This window comes from Prinia subflava, chromosome 6 (assembly GCF_021018805.1).
Source record: "Prinia subflava isolate CZ2003 ecotype Zambia chromosome 6, Cam_Psub_1.2, whole genome shotgun sequence".
Taxonomy (NCBI): Eukaryota; Metazoa; Chordata; class Aves; order Passeriformes; family Cisticolidae; genus Prinia; species Prinia subflava.
Genome location: NC_086252.1, coordinates 22,344,511 through 22,369,102, shown reverse-complemented (window position 1 = coordinate 22,369,102; position 24,592 = coordinate 22,344,511). Strand labels below are relative to the sequence as shown.

General features: G+C 37.1%; 2 protein-coding genes across 5 annotated transcripts in view; one reads left to right on the top strand and one right to left on the bottom strand.

Annotated features, from left to right (window-relative positions):
* SLC4A10 (solute carrier family 4 member 10) overlaps positions 1–21,490 on the top strand; it is a 152,143-nt gene extending 130,653 nt beyond the window's left edge. For 3 of the 4 annotated variants that reach the window (XM_063400650.1, XM_063400648.1, XM_063400651.1), the window contains 10 exons: positions 782–943; positions 1,180–1,293; positions 1,794–1,955; positions 4,664–4,915; positions 6,130–6,198; positions 8,404–8,577; positions 9,192–9,314; positions 12,052–12,119; positions 13,734–13,850; positions 18,328–21,490. In XM_063400650.1, coding sequence (XP_063256720.1) covers positions 782–943; positions 1,180–1,293; positions 1,794–1,955; positions 4,664–4,915; positions 6,130–6,198; positions 8,404–8,577; positions 9,192–9,314; positions 12,052–12,119; positions 13,734–13,850; positions 18,328–18,394 — 1,308 coding nt within the window. In that variant the 3' untranslated portion in view covers positions 18,395–21,490. The remainder of the gene's footprint in view (positions 1–781; positions 944–1,179; positions 1,294–1,793; positions 1,956–4,663; positions 4,916–6,129; positions 6,199–8,403; positions 8,578–9,191; positions 9,315–12,051; positions 12,120–13,733; positions 13,851–18,327) is intronic. The other variant, XM_063400652.1, reaches the window with a different exon arrangement.
* A 1,099-nt stretch (positions 21,491–22,589) lies between these two features.
* Positions 22,590–24,592, bottom strand: part of DPP4 (dipeptidyl peptidase 4) — a 41,319-nt gene continuing 39,316 nt past the window's right edge. The window contains exon 26 of the mRNA XM_063400647.1: positions 22,590–23,742. Coding sequence (XP_063256717.1) covers positions 23,644–23,742 — 99 coding nt within the window. The 3' untranslated portion in view covers positions 22,590–23,643. The remainder of the gene's footprint in view (positions 23,743–24,592) is intronic.

The following is a 24,592-nucleotide window of genomic DNA, read 5'->3' as shown; positions in this document are numbered from 1 at the left end:
TTCTTTTTTCTTAATAAGTGTGGAGGGATTGGGAAGGAGAAGGAAAAGATAGTGAGTCCAGAGCTGGTACCTCACATTTCTAGAGCTACTCTTTATGATTTTAGACAACTAAGGATAGTAGTGGAGAAGTACTGGAAATGCTTTCCACTGAATCTGCATATTGATAATAAATTATATGAAATACAATTGATGTTAAAGATTTTGGGTTTTCTGGCATTTATCAGACCTGTTTTTGAGAGAAAGACAATTTGCAGGATGTGCTGCCCCCGTGTGGTATTAAATGTATTTGGCTCCTTTTAGGCCAATGCCACACATCCTGAATAGCTTTTTCTTCAGTTGCTGGGCCTCTGAAGTGAAAACAAAAAAAAGCACTGGTTGAGAATGCACCAGGAGCAGCCTTTCTCTTTGTGCCTTGTGGACTTTGCTTTCCACACTTGGAGAGTGCTAGTGAGTGTAAATCTGTATTTGTACACAGAAAATAAATCAGTGTACTTGCAGAGTTTGAAAAAAACCCTGTTTTTATATTAATGACTTTATTTATGGTATGTCTTAATGACTTCATAATTTAATATGCATAAAAAAGAGATCCCTTTGAGAATTTTCCTTGCAGACTAGATACACACATAGCGAGTTTTAAGTTTTAAAAGAACAAATATCTAGAAATCATTTTACTATTTCTATTAACACAATTTGCTTGCAATTTAGGAAAGAAATTGGAAAGAAAAGGTTGGTGCAAGCTTGGCTGACTTTTAGAGCAATGCCATTTTTCTGTCCCTGACAGGAATGTAAGAAGTTTCACGGTGAGTTTGTCGGGCGAGCCTGTGGTCACCACGGCCCGTACGTCCCAGACGTGCTCTTCTGGTCTGTGATCCTGTTCTTCTCCACCGTGACGCTCTCGTCCACACTGAAGCAGTTCAAAACCAGCCGCTACTTCCCAACGAAGGTGAGTGCCATGACTCAATTCCGAAGTTGTCATTGGGCATGCCTAAGGAAGGATTCCTTCTGCGTTGCAAATTCAGTTAACTGCTGGGGAAGTAGACAGGGCATCTTTCCTCTGTAAGAAACTTGTATCAGAATAAGCATGACTTTAGCTGTAAGCTGTCCTAAAACAGCGAAGGAGAATCTTGACTCACACCTGAAGGTTTAAGTTAAAATTGTAATTTCTCTCAATTATTGTAGGTACGCTCTGTTGTCAGCGATTTTGCTGTCTTTCTCACTATTTTGTCCATGGTTTTAATTGACTATGCCATCGGAATTCCATCACCAAAGCTTCAGGTTCCAAATGCTTTTAAGGTAAGTTGTTGATAAATTGCATTACTTTATCATTTTGCAGAGTAATTCACTGTGTTTGGTTTATAATTCTTCTTATCATCATCAGGGAGTAGCGGTGCTACTTTAAAATTTTTGTGTTCACTAGGTATTATGCAACCTCTCTGATTTATGAATCATGTAAGTGAACCTCTCCCGTCAGGCCACGTCATGCTTCCTAATGTTATTTCTGCAGAGATTAACAAGGCTCAAATTACCCACATCCTAGACTACTGTAATGTTCTGGGGCTTCCTCCAAATTCTGGGTTTACTTTATCAAGTGCAACCAAGTCTGTAACAATCCAGATGATTTTATGTTATTTCATGTTTTGGCATCAGAGGAAGTTTACTATGTTTTTTAGTGCTCTGTGTAGGTTGGTTTTAAAGGAAGTCATATTCTAATAATGATTTGTATGTATTCTTGTGAAATTGAAATGTAAATAATCCTTACCATTCTGACTGGCCATGCATGACTGTTTCTATAGCCCACCAGAGATGATCGTGGCTGGTTTATTACTCCTCTGGGGCCTAATCCTTGGTGGACAGTGATAGCTGCTGTAATTCCAGCCCTGCTTTGTACTATCCTTATCTTTATGGACCAGCAGATCACAGCTGTCATTATCAATAGAAAAGAACACAAACTAAAGGTATTCAGTCAAAATTTATACTTTCACTGTTGTTTCCTGCTTCAGATTATGTAATGTGCATCCATCTACTTGTGTATGCTAGTTTGTTATATATTATATAGAACCCCTTTAAATTTTTATGCTTTTTTCTTTGTTGGTCTGTGTAGTAGCTGTGCCCTGTGTCAGTGATCCACTGCCTTGCAGAAGACTTTATGAATGTCATTTGGAACACAGATTCTGAATTAAGAAAGTGCTACCTTCTGTGCTATAGTAGAAGTAGGATTCCTTCACTTAAAGAGAAAAAATGCCTTCAGGTTAATAATCTCCCTAAATACCACAATATTAATTGCCTCTTTAGGTAATGACAGTGTTGTTCCACTGGACTGGATATTTAAAAACTACTCAGGGGTTATTTTGGAACAGAAGATATTCTTCCCTCTCTTCATCCTTCTCTGTCGTTCTACCCATCCTTTTTTTTAATGCCCTTCCTATGTTAGGAGAAGGGAGAAGAATAAAACTGAGCCTTAGAGGCACAATGGGTTCTTAAAACAACATAGGACAACTTCCTGCTCTGTTCTCCAACACTTTAGTTGCCTACAGATGGAGAGAGAAAAAGGGACATCACCCCTCTGAAAAACTGTTGGGCAAAATCTAGCAGCAGGTTTCTGTACATGTATATGCAGCAAGCTTAGGCTTTTTTTTTGACATACTTTTAATAAGCAGCAATCCAATCCCAAGTTGCTTTAGCAAATGCATTTGCAACCTTCACTTTGCATTGCCTCTTCTTGGATGATTGTGACATTTGATATGTTCTTTTTTTGCCCTCTTTGTCAGCCTGGCTCTTCATGTCAATCCATAGCATTGCATGTGGTTAACTTGACAGATGCAGGAATTTGCTGCCAAGCTTTGGAATGTGTTTTTTCAGCACTGGCATCTGGGAGTCAGATGGTCCTCCTGGCTGCCCCCTTGTCTTGCTGCGTTTTAGTTTTGCTGGGGTCTGGTGTAGCATCACCTGTTGCTATGCTTCCTTTTCTTCCCATATGTCAGGTTCCTCAGATCATGTATGAATGTGAGGAAATGCTCTCGGATTCTGTATGCATTAGCAGATACATTCCTCATAAATGTGTCAGAAGGTAAAAAAAGGTGTCTCTGTTAGGATTTAGAATTAAACTCTTTCTTTGAGTGCATTGTGCCTGTAACTAATATCTGTGTTTGACACATCTCTGAGTTTGTCAAGATGTGTCTTGGAGATAAGACTCATAAGCACTTTTGGGGAGTGAGGGAAGGTTGCTAGAGTTGATTCTCTTCATTTTCTTTACTTTTCCCCCTTTTTAAATAATGTAAGCAAATAAGATGGCATTTTCATTTTGATATGTGGCTTACATTTTCATAAACCCAGACGCTTCCCGTTTTAGAAGTAAAAGTTGTCTTCATAAAGAGATGATTTGTTTGCTTCCAACTCATTTTCCCCTCTTTTTTTATACTTCCCATAGCAAATTCTGGATAGTGCACATTTCAGCTTTTGGCAGTCTCTGCAGCAAACCCTTCCAAGTTTAGTTTAGTTACTTTTTTTATGTCAAAAGGCATTTGCATGGGTTTGCAGGCAAAATTATGGTTCAACATATTCACATTGTTTGCATGAACATCGCTGTTTCATCAGACCATGACACTGGATTTGTTGCCATATTGCAAAGTTTTGTGGAGATGGCTAACTACCTGACTTTTTAAAGGAAAATAGCTTGAGCTGCTGCTTGCAGCTGTGAGGAGGTCCTGGATACTTGCTAAAATTGAAGTGAAATATCCCACTCAGCTATGGGAGCAGATATCTATAGAACCAAGCTTGATGCATTTTCTTTTTCAGTGAAGTCGTAATTGCAGGTTTTTAATTTATCTAAGATTTGACTAAAGGGTTTTATGCACAAAAGCAAACCATTATCCACCTGTTGGTAAATTCATGTAGAATTTGACCACTACAGAAGTGATCCAAACCCAAAGGTTTTGTACTGACTTTGCATATGGATATTATGATGGTATCTTTGAATAAGGAAACAAATAAGCCAGTACCCAATTTCATGTTTTAACTTAATGTGTTTTATTTTATAGCTATCTGCTCTTATCTAAAATTGAAAGTACATTAGTGAAAATGTACATCATGTGCTTACCATCTTAAAAAACTTTAGAAGGATCAGTGTGGTTTTACAGCCCTTTCTAGCATAAACTGACTTTGCAAATGTTACAGATATTTATGTAGGGACCAATAAAAATGCATACTTCTCCAACTCTTTGTAAAAATATATGGAGGCTCTACTCAGATTAGTGCAGTGGGAAGTTGGCAGTGCAGCTGGATGTTCTGCTTACTGTTATCTACAGAGGAGACTTAGTTAAACCAGAAAATGGATGTATTTTCCAGTGTCTTACCAGCATCCATTTTATAAGCAGGAAAGCTCCTTGGTGCCCACTGTAGACTGGATTTGTGGTGCACTTAACTCCTAACTGGAAGGAGTCCAGTGACATTGAACACTGAGTGTGAACTAGTATGAGTTCCCCTTAGATAACCAGCCTGCCACCCCTACTGACCCAACCTGGATCATAGAAGGAATCTGTTTTTTTCCTACAAGTCTCAATTTTTTAATTGTCTCTAGCTGTTCATTAGGAATGTCTGCCAGGAGTGTTCTCCTTAATTCAGATGTCATTTTTACATCTTTTTTCCATTCTTATTCTTTTAACAGAAAGGATGTGGATACCACCTTGACCTCCTCATGGTGGCAGTGATGCTTGGGGTGTGCTCTATTATGGGACTGCCGTGGTTTGTTGCAGCCACTGTCCTCTCTATCTCCCATGTGAACAGCTTAAAACTGGAATCGGAGTGCTCCGCTCCAGGGGAGCAGCCGAAATTTCTTGGAATCCGGGAGCAAAGAGTCACAGGGCTCATGATTTTTATCCTTATGGGCTCCTCTGTCTTTTTGACAAGTATTCTAAAGGTAATTTGGGGAAGTTAAAAATACTGCACCGAACATCTTACTGTTGTTACTGTATTATTTAATAAATGCTCTTTCCAGGCACATTACTAACTCACATAATGTTACACAATGAGAGGCTAAAGTGGAATTCTAATTTTGCTTAATAAAGTGCCTAGGGACTTCTAGCATTTTTTTAAATAAAAACCTTGTAATGAAAATCTGGCCTGACTGAAGTCCAAGGGAATTCTGCCATTGAGCTGTAGTAGGTGCAGATTAGCACTTTGTCAGTACTTTGGGCCCATGGCAAATTATCATGAAACAGTCTCGTTACACCAATTTAAAATTTATTTAGATAATTTAAAAGCATTTTGGGGTTTCTGAGTAACTTAAAAATATTTTCATAGTTGCAAGAGAATTTCTATGGTTGGTTTCTTGGAAAAGAACGTGAAAATTTCCTCATGCTTCCTGCATACTCAACACAGCTTGCCAGTGTCCTGAAAAAGGATGTCCAGTTACAGTCATATATAATACCATGTATACACTTAATAATTTTAAAGAGTTATCGGGCCTCTGGGAAATCAGTGAGAGCTTTGGCTTTAAAACCAGAACTTAGTCTTGCACATTGTCACAGTGAGGGCAATAAGTTCTTAGAACTTGTACTTCCCAGCAGTATTTTATTAAGTATATCATAAAGCCTTCACTTTGAAAACACACAGAACATGCATTTTGTGTTTTTAGTATTTCTAAGAGATTCTTATCTATGGACATACTCATTTACCTACACAGTGTGTGCTGAAAACTTGAACATTTAAAATAGTCTTTAAAAAAATCATTCCATAGAATCATTCACCCATTTTTAAATGCTTACAGCACAAAATGTTACCTTTAGCAGCAAGAAGTATTTTGTGCCTCTTGAACATTTTTCTGAACAGTTTTTAAAGTAAAGAATTTAGGTTTTCATATTTTGGTGTAGTTCTGTTAATTTTATTATTAGGGAATTAAGTATATTGTAATAACTGGCCATGAGAGGAAACTAAAACTACAGAGCCAGATTCTTCTCTTGCTTTACACTCTGAGAAACATTATTAATTTATAATTGAGTGACTGAATTTACAACTTGTCTGATTAATGCAGGCATATGGCACTTTGTATTTGAACTGTTTTGAATGTTTTTTTAGAAGCATTTAAAATTGTTAAGTAGTATTTAATATGCTCTTCCCTTTTTGTTTGTGCAGTTTATTCCCATGCCAGTACTTTATGGAGTATTTCTGTACATGGGTGCTTCATCTCTAAAGGGAATTCAGGTAAAATGGATTTATAATGAGTGTGTTACTGATGATGCTTTCTATAAAAAATATAGCTGTTCTTATTATGTTACTGTATTAGCTTTTGTGTATAATCTTTAAGGAATGTTGCCAACCTTAAATTTTTGAAAGTGACCCACTTAAAAGGGGAAATGGATTCCCTCTAAATAGAGTATTCCCTTTAGGCAATGTGCTCCATTTTTTTTCCTATTTTTTGGGTGCTGATTTCTCCGTTCTCTCTTGTTATCAAGGGAATTTTGCTGAGCCTAAAAACAGAGTAATAACTATCAGGGGCTCTTCCCTCTCTGCTGCCTCCTCATTCACTTGCTTGCGTGCTGCCTTTTCCAAGTTCCTTTGCAGGGCTACACTTGAACTTTGCTTTTAGGGCTAACTTGCCCTAAAACTAACATAAGTGAAATTTTGAAGGTCTTCCCTGTGCAAATAAACACTCCAGGCAGGGAGGGGAAACTGTTGCAAGCCACAGTACTTGAGGGATGAAGGGTCAGGTCTAGTGGAAGGGCAGCATTCCTGCAGTGGCCTTAAGCAGGAGTAGTTGGCAGAGCCAGACATTCCAGCGTTCAGGTTGGGCTTGTGCTGTGTTCTGCTTCTCCTGGCTGCATTAAATGGCACAGTGTCAAATCCTTTAGGCATCAACACACCTTCCAAGACAATTGAGAAAGAACAGTCACATGGTGAAAACACAAGTCGGACTGTGCAAAAGGTCAGATGCAAAAACAAAGAAAATGTTGGATTGTTTTTTTCATATTTGATTGCAAGTTACCTCCATTTATAGGCAAAGCTGGGAACTTTTTTTTGACTGGTGGTCTCCATTCAGAGACTCTTTTTTTATAGCTTTGCCTATCTCTTATCCTTTGGGTTGATATTCTCAGCAGTGTAGTTTGGCTTTTACTGAAGTTTAAATAATTTCAATTTAATTTAGTTCAGCTTTTTCTCAGAACAGGGGTATGAGAAAGTACACTACACTATTGAGGAGTGTTTTTAAGACATGCTGAAATCTGGCTATCTTTACTTGGAAAAGTGATAGCATCCCCCTCCCTATTCCCTCCCCCATGCTGGGACAAGGAATGGAGATTTGATAAGATGGCTTTTGTGGGAGGATGTGCTTTTTGCTGTTTCTGTGAAAAAGAAATCTGCTCAAATCTGGCCAAATTATAAGCCTTTAAAAAAATGCAGTTTTGCACATGCTCAATAAAAATTTCCAAAACTTGACATTGCTGAAGGCTGTGTGAATATAGCATGGCTCATCCATGCAGGGAGAATTGGTGTATCACCATCATCACTGTGCCACGACATAAATGTCTCAGGTCAGTAAGGAGCCAAATAGGACTGAAAAATAGGAACCTCTCACATACATTCCCAGCAGCATGGCAGTCAGCTTTCTGGCATTCATTCCTTCTTTTTTTTTTTTTTTTTTTTTTTTTTCCTTTTTCTGGTTTTGTGAATAAAGTGAAATATGGAGAAGAAAACAGCCTGGGATAAAGTGTCTGGTGAAGTAAAAGAAAAGTTGTTCATTCACAGGAAATAAAAGACTGCAGAGGTCCCTCTGTGAGCACCTTTTTATGTGCTAGAGGAGGCAGAGCTCAGTTGAAAAATGAGTGTGGGATGTATTAGGAAAGCAGTTGATAGTGCACATGCCCAACAGGATCAACCAGCTTCCATTCAGATGGGTTCACAATTGATTCATGACCACTCTGAAGTCTGGCTTTGCCTGATGTTAAGAGTTCACATTAGCAGTGTTACTTCAAAGTAATCACTTTCTTTGTGTGTAACATCCAAAGGACAGGGTATTTCCTGCAGGATGGCTGTATTTGATGTAATCCAGCAGAATTCGATGTCTCAGCACATCTGCAATACAAACTAGGCAGACAAGTGGATTAAAGTGGAAAGGAACTGAAGTATGACTAACCAAGAAATAAAAATTTGCCTAAATAATATGCTTCTCATTCATATTCTGGTGGCTCAGTGGATGAGAAGACGAGTCCTTTGCCACTGCTGGACTAATCTAAATTAAAGGTTTGTAAATGAGGGAGTCTCTTCTGTGCTCCTGAAATGATGTAGTTTTTGCCTTTACAATAACAAGCCAGATTCTTTGGATATTTAGGATCTCTTAGGCAGTGTGTGAATGCCAGCATAGATGATCCTACACCTCATTTTGATCCAAATGTTTAAAATCTTCTCTTTCAGCTTTTTGACAGGATAAAGTTATTCTGGATGCCTGCAAAGCACCAGCCAGATTTTATTTATCTAAGACATGTTCCTCTTAGAAAGGTCCATCTCTTCACTATAATTCAGCTGAGTTGTCTTGTGCTTCTCTGGATTATAAAGGTTTCAAGAGCTGCCATTGTCTTTCCTATGATGGTATGAATTTTTTTTTATTTCTTCTAAAAATCCCTTTTCACCTGTGGATAATTATTACTGAAGAAAGATAATTTTGGGCAGTTTAATATTGCTTTGATTCTGTTTTCAAGGACAATTTATAATGTATTAAGTAATGAAAAAAAGACATTTAACCTCTGTTTTGAGTCCTACATGTGGATACCCCAACTTATATTCTCTTAGGGAAAATTATTCTCTTAAAGAAAAAATACTAAAATTTATTTGATATTTTTTATTTAAGGAATATTGCTAAATCCTGTTACAGAAAGAACATTCACTTATTTAGGAAGACTGCTTATTGAATTGAGGAGTCTAACAGTTCTGTGTCTTGGGAGAAATAAAGATGGTCTACTGCTTAAGTGATTGCTCTGGTGACTTCACTGACAGAAAATAGAAGATATTTACTGACCTTAGTGATTGTTAAATGCTTCAAGCCATACTTCATTTGTACAGAGGAATAGCAGCTGTTAAATTATTCAAATTAAAGGATGAAATTTTAGCTACAAACCTGTCACTTTTGAAAGCATTCCTCTACCAAGTGTATTTGTCTGTTTTACTTGCTTTGTTTCCTATTCTTTGAATTAATCTCTTTGCAGGTCCTAGCTTTGGTATTTGTCCGCAAACTCATGGATTTCTTTTTTACCAAGCGGGAGCTCAGTTGGTTAGATGATTTGATGCCTGAGAGCAAGAAAAAGAAACTGGAAGATGCTGAGAAAGAGGTGGGTCACGGTTTCAGGTTTCTTTGTGTGTAGCAATTTATCAGTTTCTCCTTCAGGCATTTAAAGAAAATTCTGTAAGGCACATTCCAAGCACCAGGCAGACTTGTTAACAGTATCTGAGTGTAATATTGTCATATTTTGCATAAGTGCTTTTAAGGTTACAAGACTGATAGGCTTAGCTGAGGATGTAGATTCTTAGGCTGCCATCCTGTCACATAAAATATTATCCACACTCGTTGGGATTGCTGCTGAGGCCCACTGAGATGGTGTGCAGGGATGCACCTGTAGGAAAGCCCTCAGATCCCAGCCCTGGGGCACGTGGAGGCTGCACTGGGCTGGGTCTCATCCCTGCAGGAGCTGCTGAGGAGAGAAGTGCAGAATTTAATGTGGATGTCCCAGCTGCCTCTGAGCCTCACACAGGACACACCACTCGGTGCCCTTTCTGCTCAGCAATGCCATAACCCTGTGCAGGGTCCCTGGTACACTCTGGGCCAGAGCTACCCTTCTGCTTCTGCAGAAACAATTTACTTGGACTTTGTAATGAAAAGGTGACACTGCTAGCCCCATTAGCCAAATGCTTAGACTCTGACTTGCACCCTGTGGCATTACCACCCAGCTGGCTGTTTCAGCTCTGGACTCCTCCTCTTATTTCAAAGAATATGCTTTTCAGATGACTCCTTATCAACTTGAAAATTGTCCTTAGGGATGCCCTGAGACATGATCCAAACCAGTGAAATGTGTGTGTTAAGGATTCCCTTTAGTAGCTTCATTTGCAGAAATAGGACATGAGCTAATAATGTGAATGTGGAACTATACAAACTAGATTAGTCTGCCTTTAGGATTGAGTCTTCTGTGACCTTTGAGAACTGCTTGCCTCATCTGTAAGCTGAAGAACCCCTAACTTTGATTTCCTTGACACATTCAACATACTGTCATGGAATATATTTTGGGGAAAAGATTTTACCTGTAAGAAACACCAAGACAATTATTTACTATTTCGTATGTGCCTGTGAAACTACCAGGCTGAAATTAAAATGTGAGTCATTGTTTTCTCCCTTGAATCAAAGCAGACCAGAGAGTTGTTTCATCACAGTGTCTGTTGTCATCACAATTCAGAGTAACCAGAAGTAACCAAGGTAGCTCTCTTCTTGTGGGTCTGGTTATTGGAAAGAATTCCTTATGTTTTGGTTATATGTCACCTTCCTTCCCTTGCTTGATAGGATAGCATCAGAAAACAAAACTGGGTAAATCTACTGGTGTTACTTTATTTCATTCACTGTCTATTTTGAGAGGTTATTTTTACATATTTTGGCATTTCTAAATATTTAGAGCTATTATTAAAACTGTTCAACTGTCAAAAACTTATGAAGCTGTGAAGCCTAGAAATGACAAAATTAACTAGTAATAAAAAACTTCTGACATGTAGCCTAAGGAATTAATTGGAGAGTTGCTATCACACAGCTTTTAAAAATAGAAGTATTCTACCCACAAGAATATTCAGAAATATAGCTGACAGGATCTGAAACTTACTTGATTGGATCCTAATTTCATCACTTAAGTTGTTTTTATATTTTTAGGCCATGTTTTTTCCAGGGCTTTGTACATTTATAGTGGATATTATACGTGCCTTCTCCTCATAGACCTCCTTTGGAAGCCACTTTGATATTAATCAATGAAGTCTTTCTGACACAAGAATGAACAAAGGACTTCCACATTTGAAGACAAAAAATATTGTGACTTTTGAAATAGTTGTAATAATAAAGCATTGAAGAAACAAATTTCTGAGCAGAAAGAACTTAAATTCTACTATTTTGGAAAACCGTACTGGCTCTTGCAGCTTATACCAACAATCAGTGTTTGTGATGCATGTGGAGCTTTGGTGATCTGCCAGAAAATGATAATCTCTCTTTTTAGGCAACACATGCTTTCAGACAGGCACTGGTGAAAACTGTTACAAAGCCATCTAATAAAGGGAAGAAGCATGTGGAGGTCTCTGGGTGTCTGTTGGGTTCACATACACACTGCAAGAATTTGGAGCAGGATTTGATGGTTCCCTTCCTGCCAAGGCTTGGTAACCTCCTAGTGTGGCTGTCCTGACCTAAGGGGTGTGGACACTGAGAATCCACTTCTGGAGGACTTGATTTCTTTTGTCCTTGCAGGCAGGACACGGTGCTTGAGAGGTGTTCTCTTCTTCTCCCCTCCCTCTAAGACAGATTTGCTCAATTTGTAACTACTTTACATAAGGTGTTTGATAGATTTATCTCCTAATTCTATTCAAGTGAAAACTAATTTTGGGTCTCTTGTTTCACTACCTTTCACTGAAAAATCAGTATTAAAGTCAGTATTACCATTATTAAAACTGTGTACAAACTTAAATGATCTTCCCTAATTTTTGCATGTGAATATCAATGCATATATCCTTGTTATCAATGCATGTATCCATGCTATCAATGTTATTTAAAATTCATCAGGCAGTTGTTTACTCACTACTTTTCCTCTTTATTGTTACAAAACAATGCTCTGTTTGGCATTGAAAAATAGCATTAAGTGAAGATACAGCTTTTAAAATAGAAGGTTTTAAATGTCAACTATTTATAGTAAAAGTTGAAAAGTATCTTACTTTAAGAACTTCAAACAAATAATTAATATTAAAGAAAATGGAAAGATGATTTCAGTACACAATTTTCACTTTTCACAATTTCATATCCTACTTCATGTCTAAATTCCTTTGTTCTAGGAAGAGCAAAGTATGTTGGCAATGGAAGAGGAAGGGACTGTTCAGTTACCACTAGAAGGACATTACAGGTAAAATATACCTTTCCTCTTTTAGGTGAGTTGCAATTAAATAAACATGCCACAATATTTATTCCTAATGCTTACTGAATATCAGGAGGATGTTTGTCTGGTACAGATAAACCATACACTGCAGCATTTAACATGGTCAGCCCTTTTCTAGTCTTTCTTACATTCCCTAGGAAAAAGACACACTAGTTGCAGGTTTTCCATTGGGCAGGACTGCAGGATCAGACTGTTCATGCACAGTGCAAAAGGAGGATGCAGAGCAGTCAAACCCTTCACCCTGATGCAAGCAGGGATCCTGGAAAGGTTTTGAACATGAACATGCTGCAGAAAACCCAGATTCTTACAGTATTACATTCTAAAACATTCTGATTAAATCCTGTAATGTAAGAGAATGAGTGAATCAAGAGCTATCTCAGGTAGATAAATGCAGAGTTGACACAACTAAAAAAGGATGAACATCTATGTTACAGATATTACTAACACATGTTGCCAGCCCAGAAGGAATTAATATAATTAAAGTTTTCAGAAGGAAATTTTTAATAAAAGATTTGCAATATCTGGTGACAGTAACCTCTGCTGTTAATGTGAGTTCATAGGAATACCATCTTAGAGTGGCCTTCTCTCTAACATTTTAACACAAAGTTACCCTAAATTCTCCTAATGCAAATCAGGAGATTTGTAACTGTCTGAAAAATCCCAGCCTATTCCTTTTGACTCATCACACTACTAATGGTCTGTTTCTTTCTTGTTCTGTCGATACCTTTTGGTTGTAATTTATATCAGCAGTATGAAGCCTAATTTACCCTGCAGTGCGATCTCTGTCGATCTCCACTGCGCGTTGACATTGGTAGAGCTGCCTGAACAGTGCCTGGCTCTCTGTACTGTGAGGGTTGCAGTCCTGTAGCTAGAAACAAGGGTCAAGATATTGGTGGCTAAAGTGGTTCCCCCAAACACACAGCAGCAGGCTGACTGAGGGCTTACTGAATGCCAAGTATATGTAACCACAGTCAGGAATCATGTACAGGCAACCCCTTAAAGCATTTAACACTTTATTATTCGTAAGTGTGTAAATACAGGTTTGGAGCAGTCCAGGTAAAGCAAAGAGCATAATGGCTACAAAGCGCTACTTAAGGCTACTGATTAGTGCGTTTAATTTTGGCATTTTTATTAAAGTTCTTAAATATTATATTTTTTAAGGCTTTTGATTGCTTTTAAAATTGTTTTAAAAGTGTAGGTGGAGTTTCAGTAGCGTAAGTAGGACCTTTTGGGATTTGTGTTTAATCCAGCGATGCCACTATCATGCAGTGAGATCTTGGGCAATATTTAATTCCACACTTCTTCATTTTGCTCTTGTTTATTAGTTGGGAGTGACACAATAAATTTTATTGATGTTACTGTGATTAATTGCTGTTGGAGGAACAAAATACTAAAAAAGTGCTAAGATGTTCTGAGAAAGTATTTAAGTAATTGTTTAGGACTTATGAAGTTTAACAATTTCTTAACTTACATTGCACTTAATTATTGTCATGACTATCAGTTTTCAAGGACTTTTATTGAGTTAATAAGTAACAAGACTGCTGATTGTTTTATTGTGTACTTACTTTCATTCTTGTCTAGAGATGACCCATCTGTGATAAACATTTCTGATGAAATGGCAAAAACTGCCGTGTGGAAGACATTGTTGATATCCTCGGAGAATGCAAAAGATAAGGAGTCAAGCTTTCCTTCTAAAAGGTCTTAATTTTTTTTTTTACTTCATTATACTTTATATATTGGTGTCAAACCAATATTAGAATATTTTACTAGGGATTAGAAAGATTTCTAGCATTTTGCAGTTTTATTTCTTATGTCCACTCATAATATTCTGAGCTCAAAACACAAATTCACTATTTATTTAAAAACAAAAATCACAAATATTTGCATGGTACTTAGTTATGCTCCAGTGGAAAATGAAGTTAAGCATGCCTGATGCTTGTGTAATGAACCACCAGCCTCCACCTGGATATTGCACAACAGCTGTTGTGTTTGTTTGCTTTTGCTTTTGTTCTTTCCTCTTGAAAAAGAAGTGATCATCACTGCCTTGGAAATAGCTGTATGAAGAACCCAGTACTATGAATGCAATCTAATAATAATTGGAGTGAAAATAATTTTATGATTGCATCATTTCTTTAAATTTTTCTGCCTACTTCACTTGTACTCAAAACAGTTAAATAATTAAAAATTTTACTCCAGTAACATGAAGCCACAGTATTTTATCTGTGCTACAGAGCTACTACAGGAATAAGAAAATATTAAATTCAAGCATAGTGTGATTTTCTAAAAGAATTTTTTCCTCTGCTTCCATAAATTTAAAATGTAACTATTTTCTATTCGATTGTTTTGTATCACATTTCTGTCATAAGCTCCCCTTCCTAATCACTCTAGAAGCTGATTCCCCAAAGGTAAGACCCTGTCCCCAACCTTTTCCTTGACTGTGTCTTCCAATTCAAAATGGTGTCACTTTGGAACCCAAATGAGTTGAGTTTGTGTAGTTTTTGGGGAGACAGAATGAGAAGAAGTTTCAAATAAGAATGTAAAATGTCTTTGTTAAAGTTCCAAATATTAGAATTTGAAATTTGCTTTGTATTTAAAATAGTGTATTTAAATAGCGTAGTATATTCAAATGTCAAACTGAATATATTCCTAGTCATCTTTTTTAAAATACAGAATTATATTCTGCCCATTTCTAAATACACTTTTGAAAAGCCCATGTTTGAAACAGCTAGCCATTGTTTCAGGGTGAACAGATGCAGTAAGAGAACACTTGTAGTGATTCGCATTTTTTAATTTTGTCGCCCCAAAATGGCATGCTGCCTTTCAGTGTTGTTTCTCTCCCTGTACTGCAAAAACAAGACTGAGCAGTTGATGAGCACACAACCTTCATTTCAGACACCCATGCGGCAGCAACCCAAAACGTGGTCATTTTGATGTTTCACTGACAGTCAGAGTAGTGTGGTTCTTGTTTGTCTTCCACCCTTCATACGGACTGAAAAGGATCCTGTCACGAAATCAGTGTGGTGCACGGGAGGAGGATGTGCTGGAGGGTTTTTTCTTGTGTCAGCTGCCTCTGCTGTCCAGGCTGTGAAAGCCTGGAGAAAGAGAGGAACCTGATGTGGTACATTCACAGCCCCTGGGTACAGAGGAGCTGTAATTTTCCTGGTGGATGTTGCTTGCTTTGGTGGTATGATAGATGATGTAAACATGACCCTCTGAACAAAGAGCATCCACACAGATTGTGGCTCAGATGAGAGATCTGGCCTTTAAACTGCAGTGAAACAGAAATTAATTTTCTAAAGGTCTCATTTTCAATCTGTTCTTGTGTCTTTGCTCTTGAATACAAAGACTCAGGAGAAAAAATTTTTCTGGGTTTAGATATGAGTGTCCTGTTTTAAAGGAACAGCCTTGAAGACTCTGAAATCCTGCATTTTCAGGTGCTCTAACTTGTCTCAGATTCTGAGAGAGGAGTAGATTCAAAGTGCTTTAACCCTGAAATACTTTCTTTCTGATAATCAAAGCCATAAGCAACTTTAATCTTAAGTCATAATAGGAATAGAACTAGAAAAATATTATAAACAATAATGCATGTATCATTACATAAGGATATAATTCAATCCTAGCTAATTACCGAGGAAAAAAGAGCTTGGAATGGTAGCAGTTGTAAGGATAATTTTTGCAAATGATCAAGATCAACAGTGTTAGATTACACAATTTCCGCAGTGAAGGGTCCCTTACAATAGAGGGGGAAAAAAATCTCACTTTGAAATAAATTTTACTGATGCCTTGTGAAATTCCTCTACATAACATTTAGTACTCCCTTTCTGCTGTCAGCTCTGCTTCTTTATGTATCACATATTATTAAATGAGGATAATTAAATTATGATAGTGAACTATGATTTTATGTAGTGCCTTTTATGCAGGGCATACATTTTATTAACCAATTAACAAGAAGTTACTCATAGTAATTAAATGCTGAGTTGACTTGGCCAATTATAAACTAAGATCTTCTACAAAAGAGATTTTAGGCAGGAAGGGTTTATACAAATGACTTCCCAACCTGATGCATGGATAATTTCTATCACAAGACGTGCCTTCCTGATTCTGTGAAGAAGCATAGTGTGAGGGAGAATTCCTGCATGCCAGGCTCCTGAATGATTTTACCTGTCTAAAGAGAGGACTTACATGGATTCAGTCAAGGTGCCTAGCCATAGAGGCACCTGAGCTCTACAATTTGCCAACCTTCATTTTTTATTATTAAAATTCCCAGGGACCTAAAGGTCTGCCCTTGAGCCTTTTTGGGTAGAACTGAACACCAAGACAGCTATCTGAAACACAGCCCTCTTTGGTACATGTAAATGAACATTCCTTTATCTTTGCTTATAATATTACGCCCTTTAGAGGGCGATTTCAAAGCATATGCAGATCTGACCATGGACAGGACAGAGACTCAGCTGGTCTTTTAAAGTATTGGAGAAAGAGGCATCTGTCACTTAGTAGATGGTATGGATGAGTTGCTTTTTCTACCAGAGATATGAAAATCCCACATCCCAGACCTTCCTGCTCAGGCTTGTCAGGCTACTCCCTTGGTAGGGAGGAAGAGAGTTCCAACTCCTTTACAGATCCACCAGTGACATGTTTTACTGGAAAAAGACTGGACTTGTCCTTTTTCTTTCAAATTTCTCAAGGCATTAAAGCCCACATCTGCAGGAGCTGCTCAGAGATGTGAATCCTAAATAGAAGGAAGACTTTCCTGGTATCACAGAGGCACCTAAAACGTGGAAATATTATAGACTGTAAGGCACACAACACCTCAGTGTTTGCTTTTACTAAGCACAGGTAACTCCCTGCCTGCTGTACTGCTGCACTTTCAATTCATCCCCCTCTGGAATTTGTTTGCATACCCTTTGTGTGCAGAAAGTGTAACATACCCAATTCTATCACTGTTCTACAGAAGGTGACAGATTTGGCAGTTGAAGTGGCAGAAGTTGGTATTCTTTAGCTATTTCCATTAACACCTCTGGAAGCTGCCATTGGCATAGAAGTAAGCTTTGGCTGAACTGAATTGTATCCTTAAAGCAATTTTTATGTGAAGAAAAATGTCAAATGATTGTAGAATTGTGCATGAATCGCCTTAAGAATTTGAGAATTGATCTTGCTTTCTTTAAGCCTTGTGTAACTCAGCCTATTTCTCATTCATTCTAGTTAAGGAATTATTCCCATGAAACCTGGTAGGTTTTGTGCTTGCTACAGGTTTGTTCTCAGAACCATCTGGTTTTTTAGATACCCTGCCACTCTTTGTTGAAGGCTTGATTTGCCTGTGTTGTGGAAGCCTCTTTACATTTTCATACTGTGACTGAGACTCATTGGAAGAACATGACTTTTTATTTATTTACGCTGCTGTAAATTAGGACACTCACACACACACAAAATCATCTGCTTTGCACGTATATTGCTTTCTGTAGGCAAATCAACATTGTTTTAACTGGAAAAAAAAAAGCTGAATCCAAATTTGAACTCTGGTTTAGAGTTCTGAATGATACAGCTTTTGTCTGATCTTTCAGGCTTTTTTTAAAAATTTATTTCCTTAAAATGTATACATGAGGAGGTATGTATTACACTCCACATGGGGAATATTGTCTCTGCCCATCCTCCCCAGACTTCTGCTCTCCCCAATCAAGACTGAAAGCCAAATATTTGTTGGATATTGGCTTGCACTACTCTAGTTCAGAAACTTTCCTTCTAAATGTACAGCTGAACAAGAGAATACATTTTAAAGACCAGAAATACTTTCTGTGACCTCTTGTTTGTTCCATTTAAGAATGTGCTGGTATTGTCTGAGAACTGTGTCATTACCATTATTTAGTAAATTAAGTTGTATTTGCCAAAAAAGAAAAAAAGAAGTGGCTATTTTTGCTTGCATGCTGGCTGTCTCTGTACATCTTAAGTTGTTTACCTACCTTGTCACTAAAATGCTGGCTGATGTCGTCTACACCATTCAGCACAGAAATTTTCAGTTGCTTTCCCAGTTTGTGCCATGAAGCATGAAAAATAAAGTATCTGTGCAATGTTGGTTTTCAGGTAGATAATTTTTATATATATATGTGTGTGTTTGTGTGTGTGTGAGATAGTGCTACTATAACTCTATTTTTTTTTTATTTCCCCTTTCATTTCCCAGTGCTGAAACCAGAAAAGAGAAGAAAGCTGACTCAGGGAAAGGTGTTGACCGGGAGACTTGTCTATGACTTGCTCTTCGAGTAATTTTCTTACAAACGAATTACAGGAGTGCCACAACCACTAAATACTAATGATTTACCTTGTAACTTTTGTCTTTCATCTCAAACTAGCACAGGTAATGTAGTGCAATACTCGTCTCATTCCACCTTGTCTACCTTGTCTAGTATCAATGTAAATGTCTGCAGTAGCCAATGCAAAAAATCTTTGTGTTCGTTGCTGATCTTGGCCATTTATCAGTACTCGTATCAGAAATGTAAGAAGCAATTTTTCTTTCAAATTCAACTTTCCTGTTAATAGGTTTGTACTGTATTTTGCTACTTTTTCTGTGTGAGAATACTTAATAATCTTGATTCAAGATGAACTTGAAAACCCTTGTTCCAATTTTTTTTTAATCACCTAACTAGTAAATGATTTCAGAAGACCCAAACTGACAAGCAAATATTAAGAAGTTTATAAAATAACAACCGTTCTGACCCTGTGAATAAACTAACAAGGATAATCCTTTCCTCCTTAATCTGTCCTTTTGAAGTCATGGATTACTTTTGCAATGTGAATTGCAGGGTCAGATTCTGTATTTGTGAAGTTTTCCTTGATTTAATACAGTGTATTTAATATTAAAATTTGTATGTAACTGGAACATAGTCCTATATATATATATAAATATATATATAAAAAACTATATATTAAAACATTTTCTCACCTTAGCTAAAGAACACCACCACATCCTTTGACGTGAAACATGGGTACAGTATTTCTAAAAATGCGATTTGTGATTACAGTATCTTGTATTGTATGAATGTTGCCATGGTAGGCCAAACAGATGCATTTTGCCATTAATCAATCCATTATTTTATAATAGGGAAAATTTTTTAGATACAAACTATACCCCACATGCAGTTTTATCACCTGCCCAATGACCTTCCTCTTTACTGCCTAAAATTCAGCCACATAAGGGGTGTATTTATATTGTCTTCTCTCCACTAACCACTGTAAACCCCTTAGTTTCAGAGATTGTGTATAATACTTAAATGGGTATCCTGCTGTTGTTTTGTTACAGCTCTTTATTATTCCATCAAGTACATATTGATTGAAAGATGAAAAACAACATTGCAAAGTAAAATGTGGCTTTAAGGCTATTACATTTTTCGTAATGGATTTTGTTACTGCCCGATCCTTCAAGTTGCTCTTTTGTGTAACAGACTGTGAGATTAGGTATTGAATGAATAGGGCTGTGGAGCTGAAGTTCTATTGTGTTATTTGGAGTTCACCGATTTTTAAATTTTTTAAGATAAATTTTTAAATTATTAAATGAAAGCTAACTCTCAGTATTATGCTGTAACTTTGAATCCTAAAAATAAGAATTGTAGTCTTGCAATCTTCGTAAGAACTCATCCATAGGGCTCTAACATTCGCCAGCTTTCCCAGCTATGCGAATTTTCTATACACCTGGTGAACAAGTTTTCCCATTCAGCACATTTAAAGTAGTCCAATGTTTTTGTGTATGTGTGTATGTTTTAATACTTTAGCCATAAATAATTGCATTTTGCTGCAAACTTAATAGGGTCACTGTTCTAAATTTACCTTTGCATTATCAAAGCCCATTAAAAGCCATTTTTATGGAGAAAAAAAATCTAATGGATACGAAGAAGGATTCACATCTAATTCAATGTTTGTATATGTAAATTTAGGAAAAAAATGCTGATGCATTAAGGTTAAATGCTTTGTTTTGTGTACTTGATGATAAATTGTAAGATTCCAATTGTTTTAAAGTTAGTATAGAAGCTCAATACTGGTTTGTCCTGAAAGCAGCCTGATGGTGTTTTAACATGTTGCTGACTTTGTTACAGATAATGTATACAATCAAAATGTATTAGCTTCACTTGACCAACTCTTAGAATATTAAGAAATTAGTGTATTCAATGGCATTCTGTATTTCTGTTCAGTATTTCAGAGTGGTTTTATTTTAAAACACTCTGGTTTTGCGTGAATTTAAGTGCTTTTCCAATGTTAATCTTAACATTCTGAAATCACACACAATATAAAGCAGATGTAGTGCTATATTTACTTCTAATTTCATATTCCTGGTCAAAATTACTCAATTTCTTGGATGTAATTTATTACAAAAGTTTATGTGTACATGTGAATAGACTATTGTGTTTTTCACAATTAAGATATGTTATGTGAAAATAAATATTTATCCTAACTAATTTTCAATTTTATTTTTATACTGCAAAACCCAGAAGAGGTTTGCAATATCTGGCGGTATTTGAAATGTCTACCTGACCTGAATGTGCTTCACAAATTAATGAGTGGTGGAGCCCAGCACGGCTCCCTTTTCAAGTGGAACCTCACTGAGACATGCAAGGCTGTGAGTGCTGCCTCCCTGGGAGGAGTTGGTGGGGATGTACTCGGTCTGACTTTACAGTGAGTGTGGCACTGGGGACAGCTCAGAGCTCATTGTTCCAAAAAGAGAATGGGAATGAAACTCCAATTTACTACTCATGAGTTGGTACTCCTTCCTCCTGAGAGAGATGATGTGGCTCAAGCAGGAGTTAGCTGCATCTTTTTTGAGATCAATAGGTAAGGTCATACATTTAAAATGTTTCTGCTCTTCTCAGAACCCTAAATTTCTGCTACTGAAAAACTTCAAGGCCATAAATTGCAATACTGTGTACAGTATTGACTCCATCTTACTAAATCCCTTTGAGCTTCTTCACCAATTATTAAACCAAAGACTAGAAGTCTCCCAGCCTGAGAGTGGTAACAGTGACACCTCAAGCTTCAGCTGCTTCTGTTAGGACTTTACACAAAGTGTATTGTACAACAAACTTAAACATCCACTTCACACAGGAAAAAAAAACAAACCCAAAAAACAACAGAGAAAAAAGTTAATAGGTAGGTGTGTAACTAACTGGCATGTTGCAGTAATTCAGGCACAACTGATTTCTAGCTTTGAATATTAATGAAATGAGCTAGGTATGTTCTGTGGCCTCAGTTTTAGTTATTTACCTGTCCTCATGCAGTTCAAGCAAGTTGTCAGTTCCCTGAGGCAGCTCAACCATCCTATTGCCTGCATTATTTGTGGAGCTGAGGGAGTTCTACCAGAGTGAAAAATTAGACACTGAATTTATGATAACTAGGACACCTACTATAGCAAAACTCCCTTTCTTTTGTTTTAAAAGTTGTATCATTGTCTATTAGCAGGATATCTTAGAAGTTACTTTCCAGACAAGGAAAGATAATTAGCATTGCATTGTGTTATGCCTTGCAGATAAGACAGTTAAAAGGGAATGATGTATTGAGAGTACAGAAGAGTTTCCCAGTGAGATGCTAGAATCATTAAGGTAGGTCAGATGCAAAGAATTGCATCCTAAAAAGATTTAGACCATATAATTTCTAGTTTCACTTATTTTTTAAATGTTTCTTTGATATACTAATTCTTGCATTTATCTAATGAGAGCCTGGTGAAAGTAGTTTTTTGGATTACAGAAACACTTTTTTGTCTTTATGATAGTGTAAGTGATAACATAAATCCTAACTCTTTACCCTTGCATAGACATGCCATATCATAATGATAATCTTTTTTTATAACCGGTCTGTATTGCTGGGATTTACCTTATACTGGTTCAGGTTTCTTTGCCTCGAGTCAAAAGACTGAGAGATGTGATGAGATAACCTCTTGGAGATAACTGTAATCCTGTAGAACTGTAACAGTGGTGCCAGTCTACACTAGAGCCACTGCTGCCTTGAACCCAAGATGGGATTTGTAAAACCCAGCTCCAGTGTGTTTCAAAATGCCAACAAACAGAACAAAATCACCCATCTTATTTTATGAGTCAAGGAATTGTTAGTTTGTGAAAACAAAATCTGATTTTCTATTTGAGGCTTTCTCATTTAAGGACAAGCTGCACAAAGTGTCTTAGCATTCTTCCCCATGCTTTATCTGTCTGCATGAGTACTTTTACATTCACACCTAATGTCACTAATAACCCACAATACAGACATAATCAGATGCTGGCATGTAATATCAAGAAGCTAAGTGTTAGATAATCATGTCACACTCCATTACATGATACCATTACACAAAATCAGAGGCTTCACTGTAAATCATCCTCAAAATTAATGGAGATTTAAAAAAAATTCTAGTGTTCTTTTTCTGAAGCAACATTTTCAATGATATGGACTACACCCCCTTTTATAAATTAATGTCTTTATTATTTTAAAGCAGCACAATTTTTAGTACAAGTGGATTGCATTTTTTTCTATACAAAATTGAGAGAACTAATCCTTAGATTAGATGAGAAGCCTACCTGGAGTGCTGGAAAGGAAGCAGACATTTATTGGTAGGCTGTAAGGAAAAGCAATTTTGCCAAAGAGCATGTTCACAGGAGAGTGACAGTCCTTGCTGTAAGTGACTGCTAGTTTGCATTGTAATGTTTTATGTTGGAGTGGAAGAACCATTTCCTATTCATCACTATATGAGCAACTTCTACATTAAAAAAATGGGGGTCTTGTTGAGTTCCCAGAGGAGCTTTTGCAGTGCAGATTCCCAGAGTAGCAACTGTTTTCACTATAAAATAAGCAAAAATCACAGTACTGTCTGATAGCACACAAAGAAATTCAGTGCTATTGGTTTGATCAGGTATCATTCAAAATCTTTGGTGAAAGCTGGTTAAGTGCAAGAGTCCTACAGCTAATACAAGGGGTTGCACAGAAAATACACTCACTTCAGAACTGCAGTATGAAGTGTTTCCTTCTGCACATATCAACATCGCAGTGTTCCTGATACTAATTCTAAAATAATAGTTACCAAGCCTTACGAATTTCTGCAAAAACGTTTCTTCATTATTTTTACAGAAGTTACCCCAGGGTTCATTTCATTTTTGATGGCAACATTATTATATTTTTATTCTGCAACCGATTGCCACGTGACATTTTTATCATTCATTACCCTGATATACAAACTGGATTGTTTCTCTTTTAGACTAAAATACCAAAAAGTAATTACTCAAGCAAGTACCATGCCTCCTGGAAGTCTGCAACATCATTCTGGTGATGTAAAGACCTGATTCAACACAATCAATAAAAATGCAATAGTTGCTTGGCAACAGGAATCATTACAAAGATTAGCATTTTATTGTGTACACCGGTATCCCAAGAGCTGACTCTTATCTCATCTTGATTTATACTGGCTCAGAGTACATTATCTAGAGAGTTTTCTGGAGAAGTACCATCACTAAGAAGCAAAATGCTGGTGCTAGTGCAGTGAGAAACACTGCTTTATGAAGTGGCTCATATGGGTGTAAATATGTTTATGTGCTTGACCGGAGATGGAATGGTCCTTGTCAGTGTACCACTGCGTGAAAGAGAAACACAGAGAAGGTTAGTTGTAGCTACATCTAAATGATATCAATCAAACATGACAGACATAAAAACCTGGGCAGCCATTTAAAATGATCCTAGCATGAGGCTTTCAGCATGCAGGTGAAAACATAATGGGGTTGGAAGCTGCTATGACACTTTAGCCTCTTCTTTGCACGTGGGACAGGCTCTGGTTTTATGCCGAAGGTGTAGAAACATCGTCTTTGTGTGGCTTGTCCACAAGGAGGGTGGATTCAGCTGTTCAGTTACTGGGGGTGCCTGACCTCTCCCTCTGTATGTCCTTCGAGTCTGGCTGAAGGAAAACCATGCACTTGGCCTCCTGCTATACATCATCCTTTTAGCACTGCTCCACAACGGCTCAGAGAATGCAGGAAAGGAAGAGCTTGCACTTCATTCTGAGAACTTCCATGTACAACATAAGAAAGGGCAAATAACTCCTTGTCTTACAAGTTCAATAAATGCCAGATGTGATGGACAGGGTATCTGGGATTTTGCTGAAGCAAAACCCCTATCCTTTGCTGAACCTATCCTTTTATCCTATCTGTAAGACAGGATAAAATTCATTGCACTTGGTATATGCAGAGTTTGGGACTGGCTGTTTATCTGAGAACTCAAAAAATTTAAGAAAATGAAATATCAGGTAAAAAGGGTCAAATATGAGATGGTGTTGCTTTACAGTTTCCCTTGTGCAGAAATAAAATATGTGCTTTATGTTCACATTCCAGTTACTGAACATGAAATGCAACTATATGAACTTTCATTTAAGAAGGCAATGAATGACCTTACCATAGAACTTAATGTTATTATTCTCATTTGTATAATGA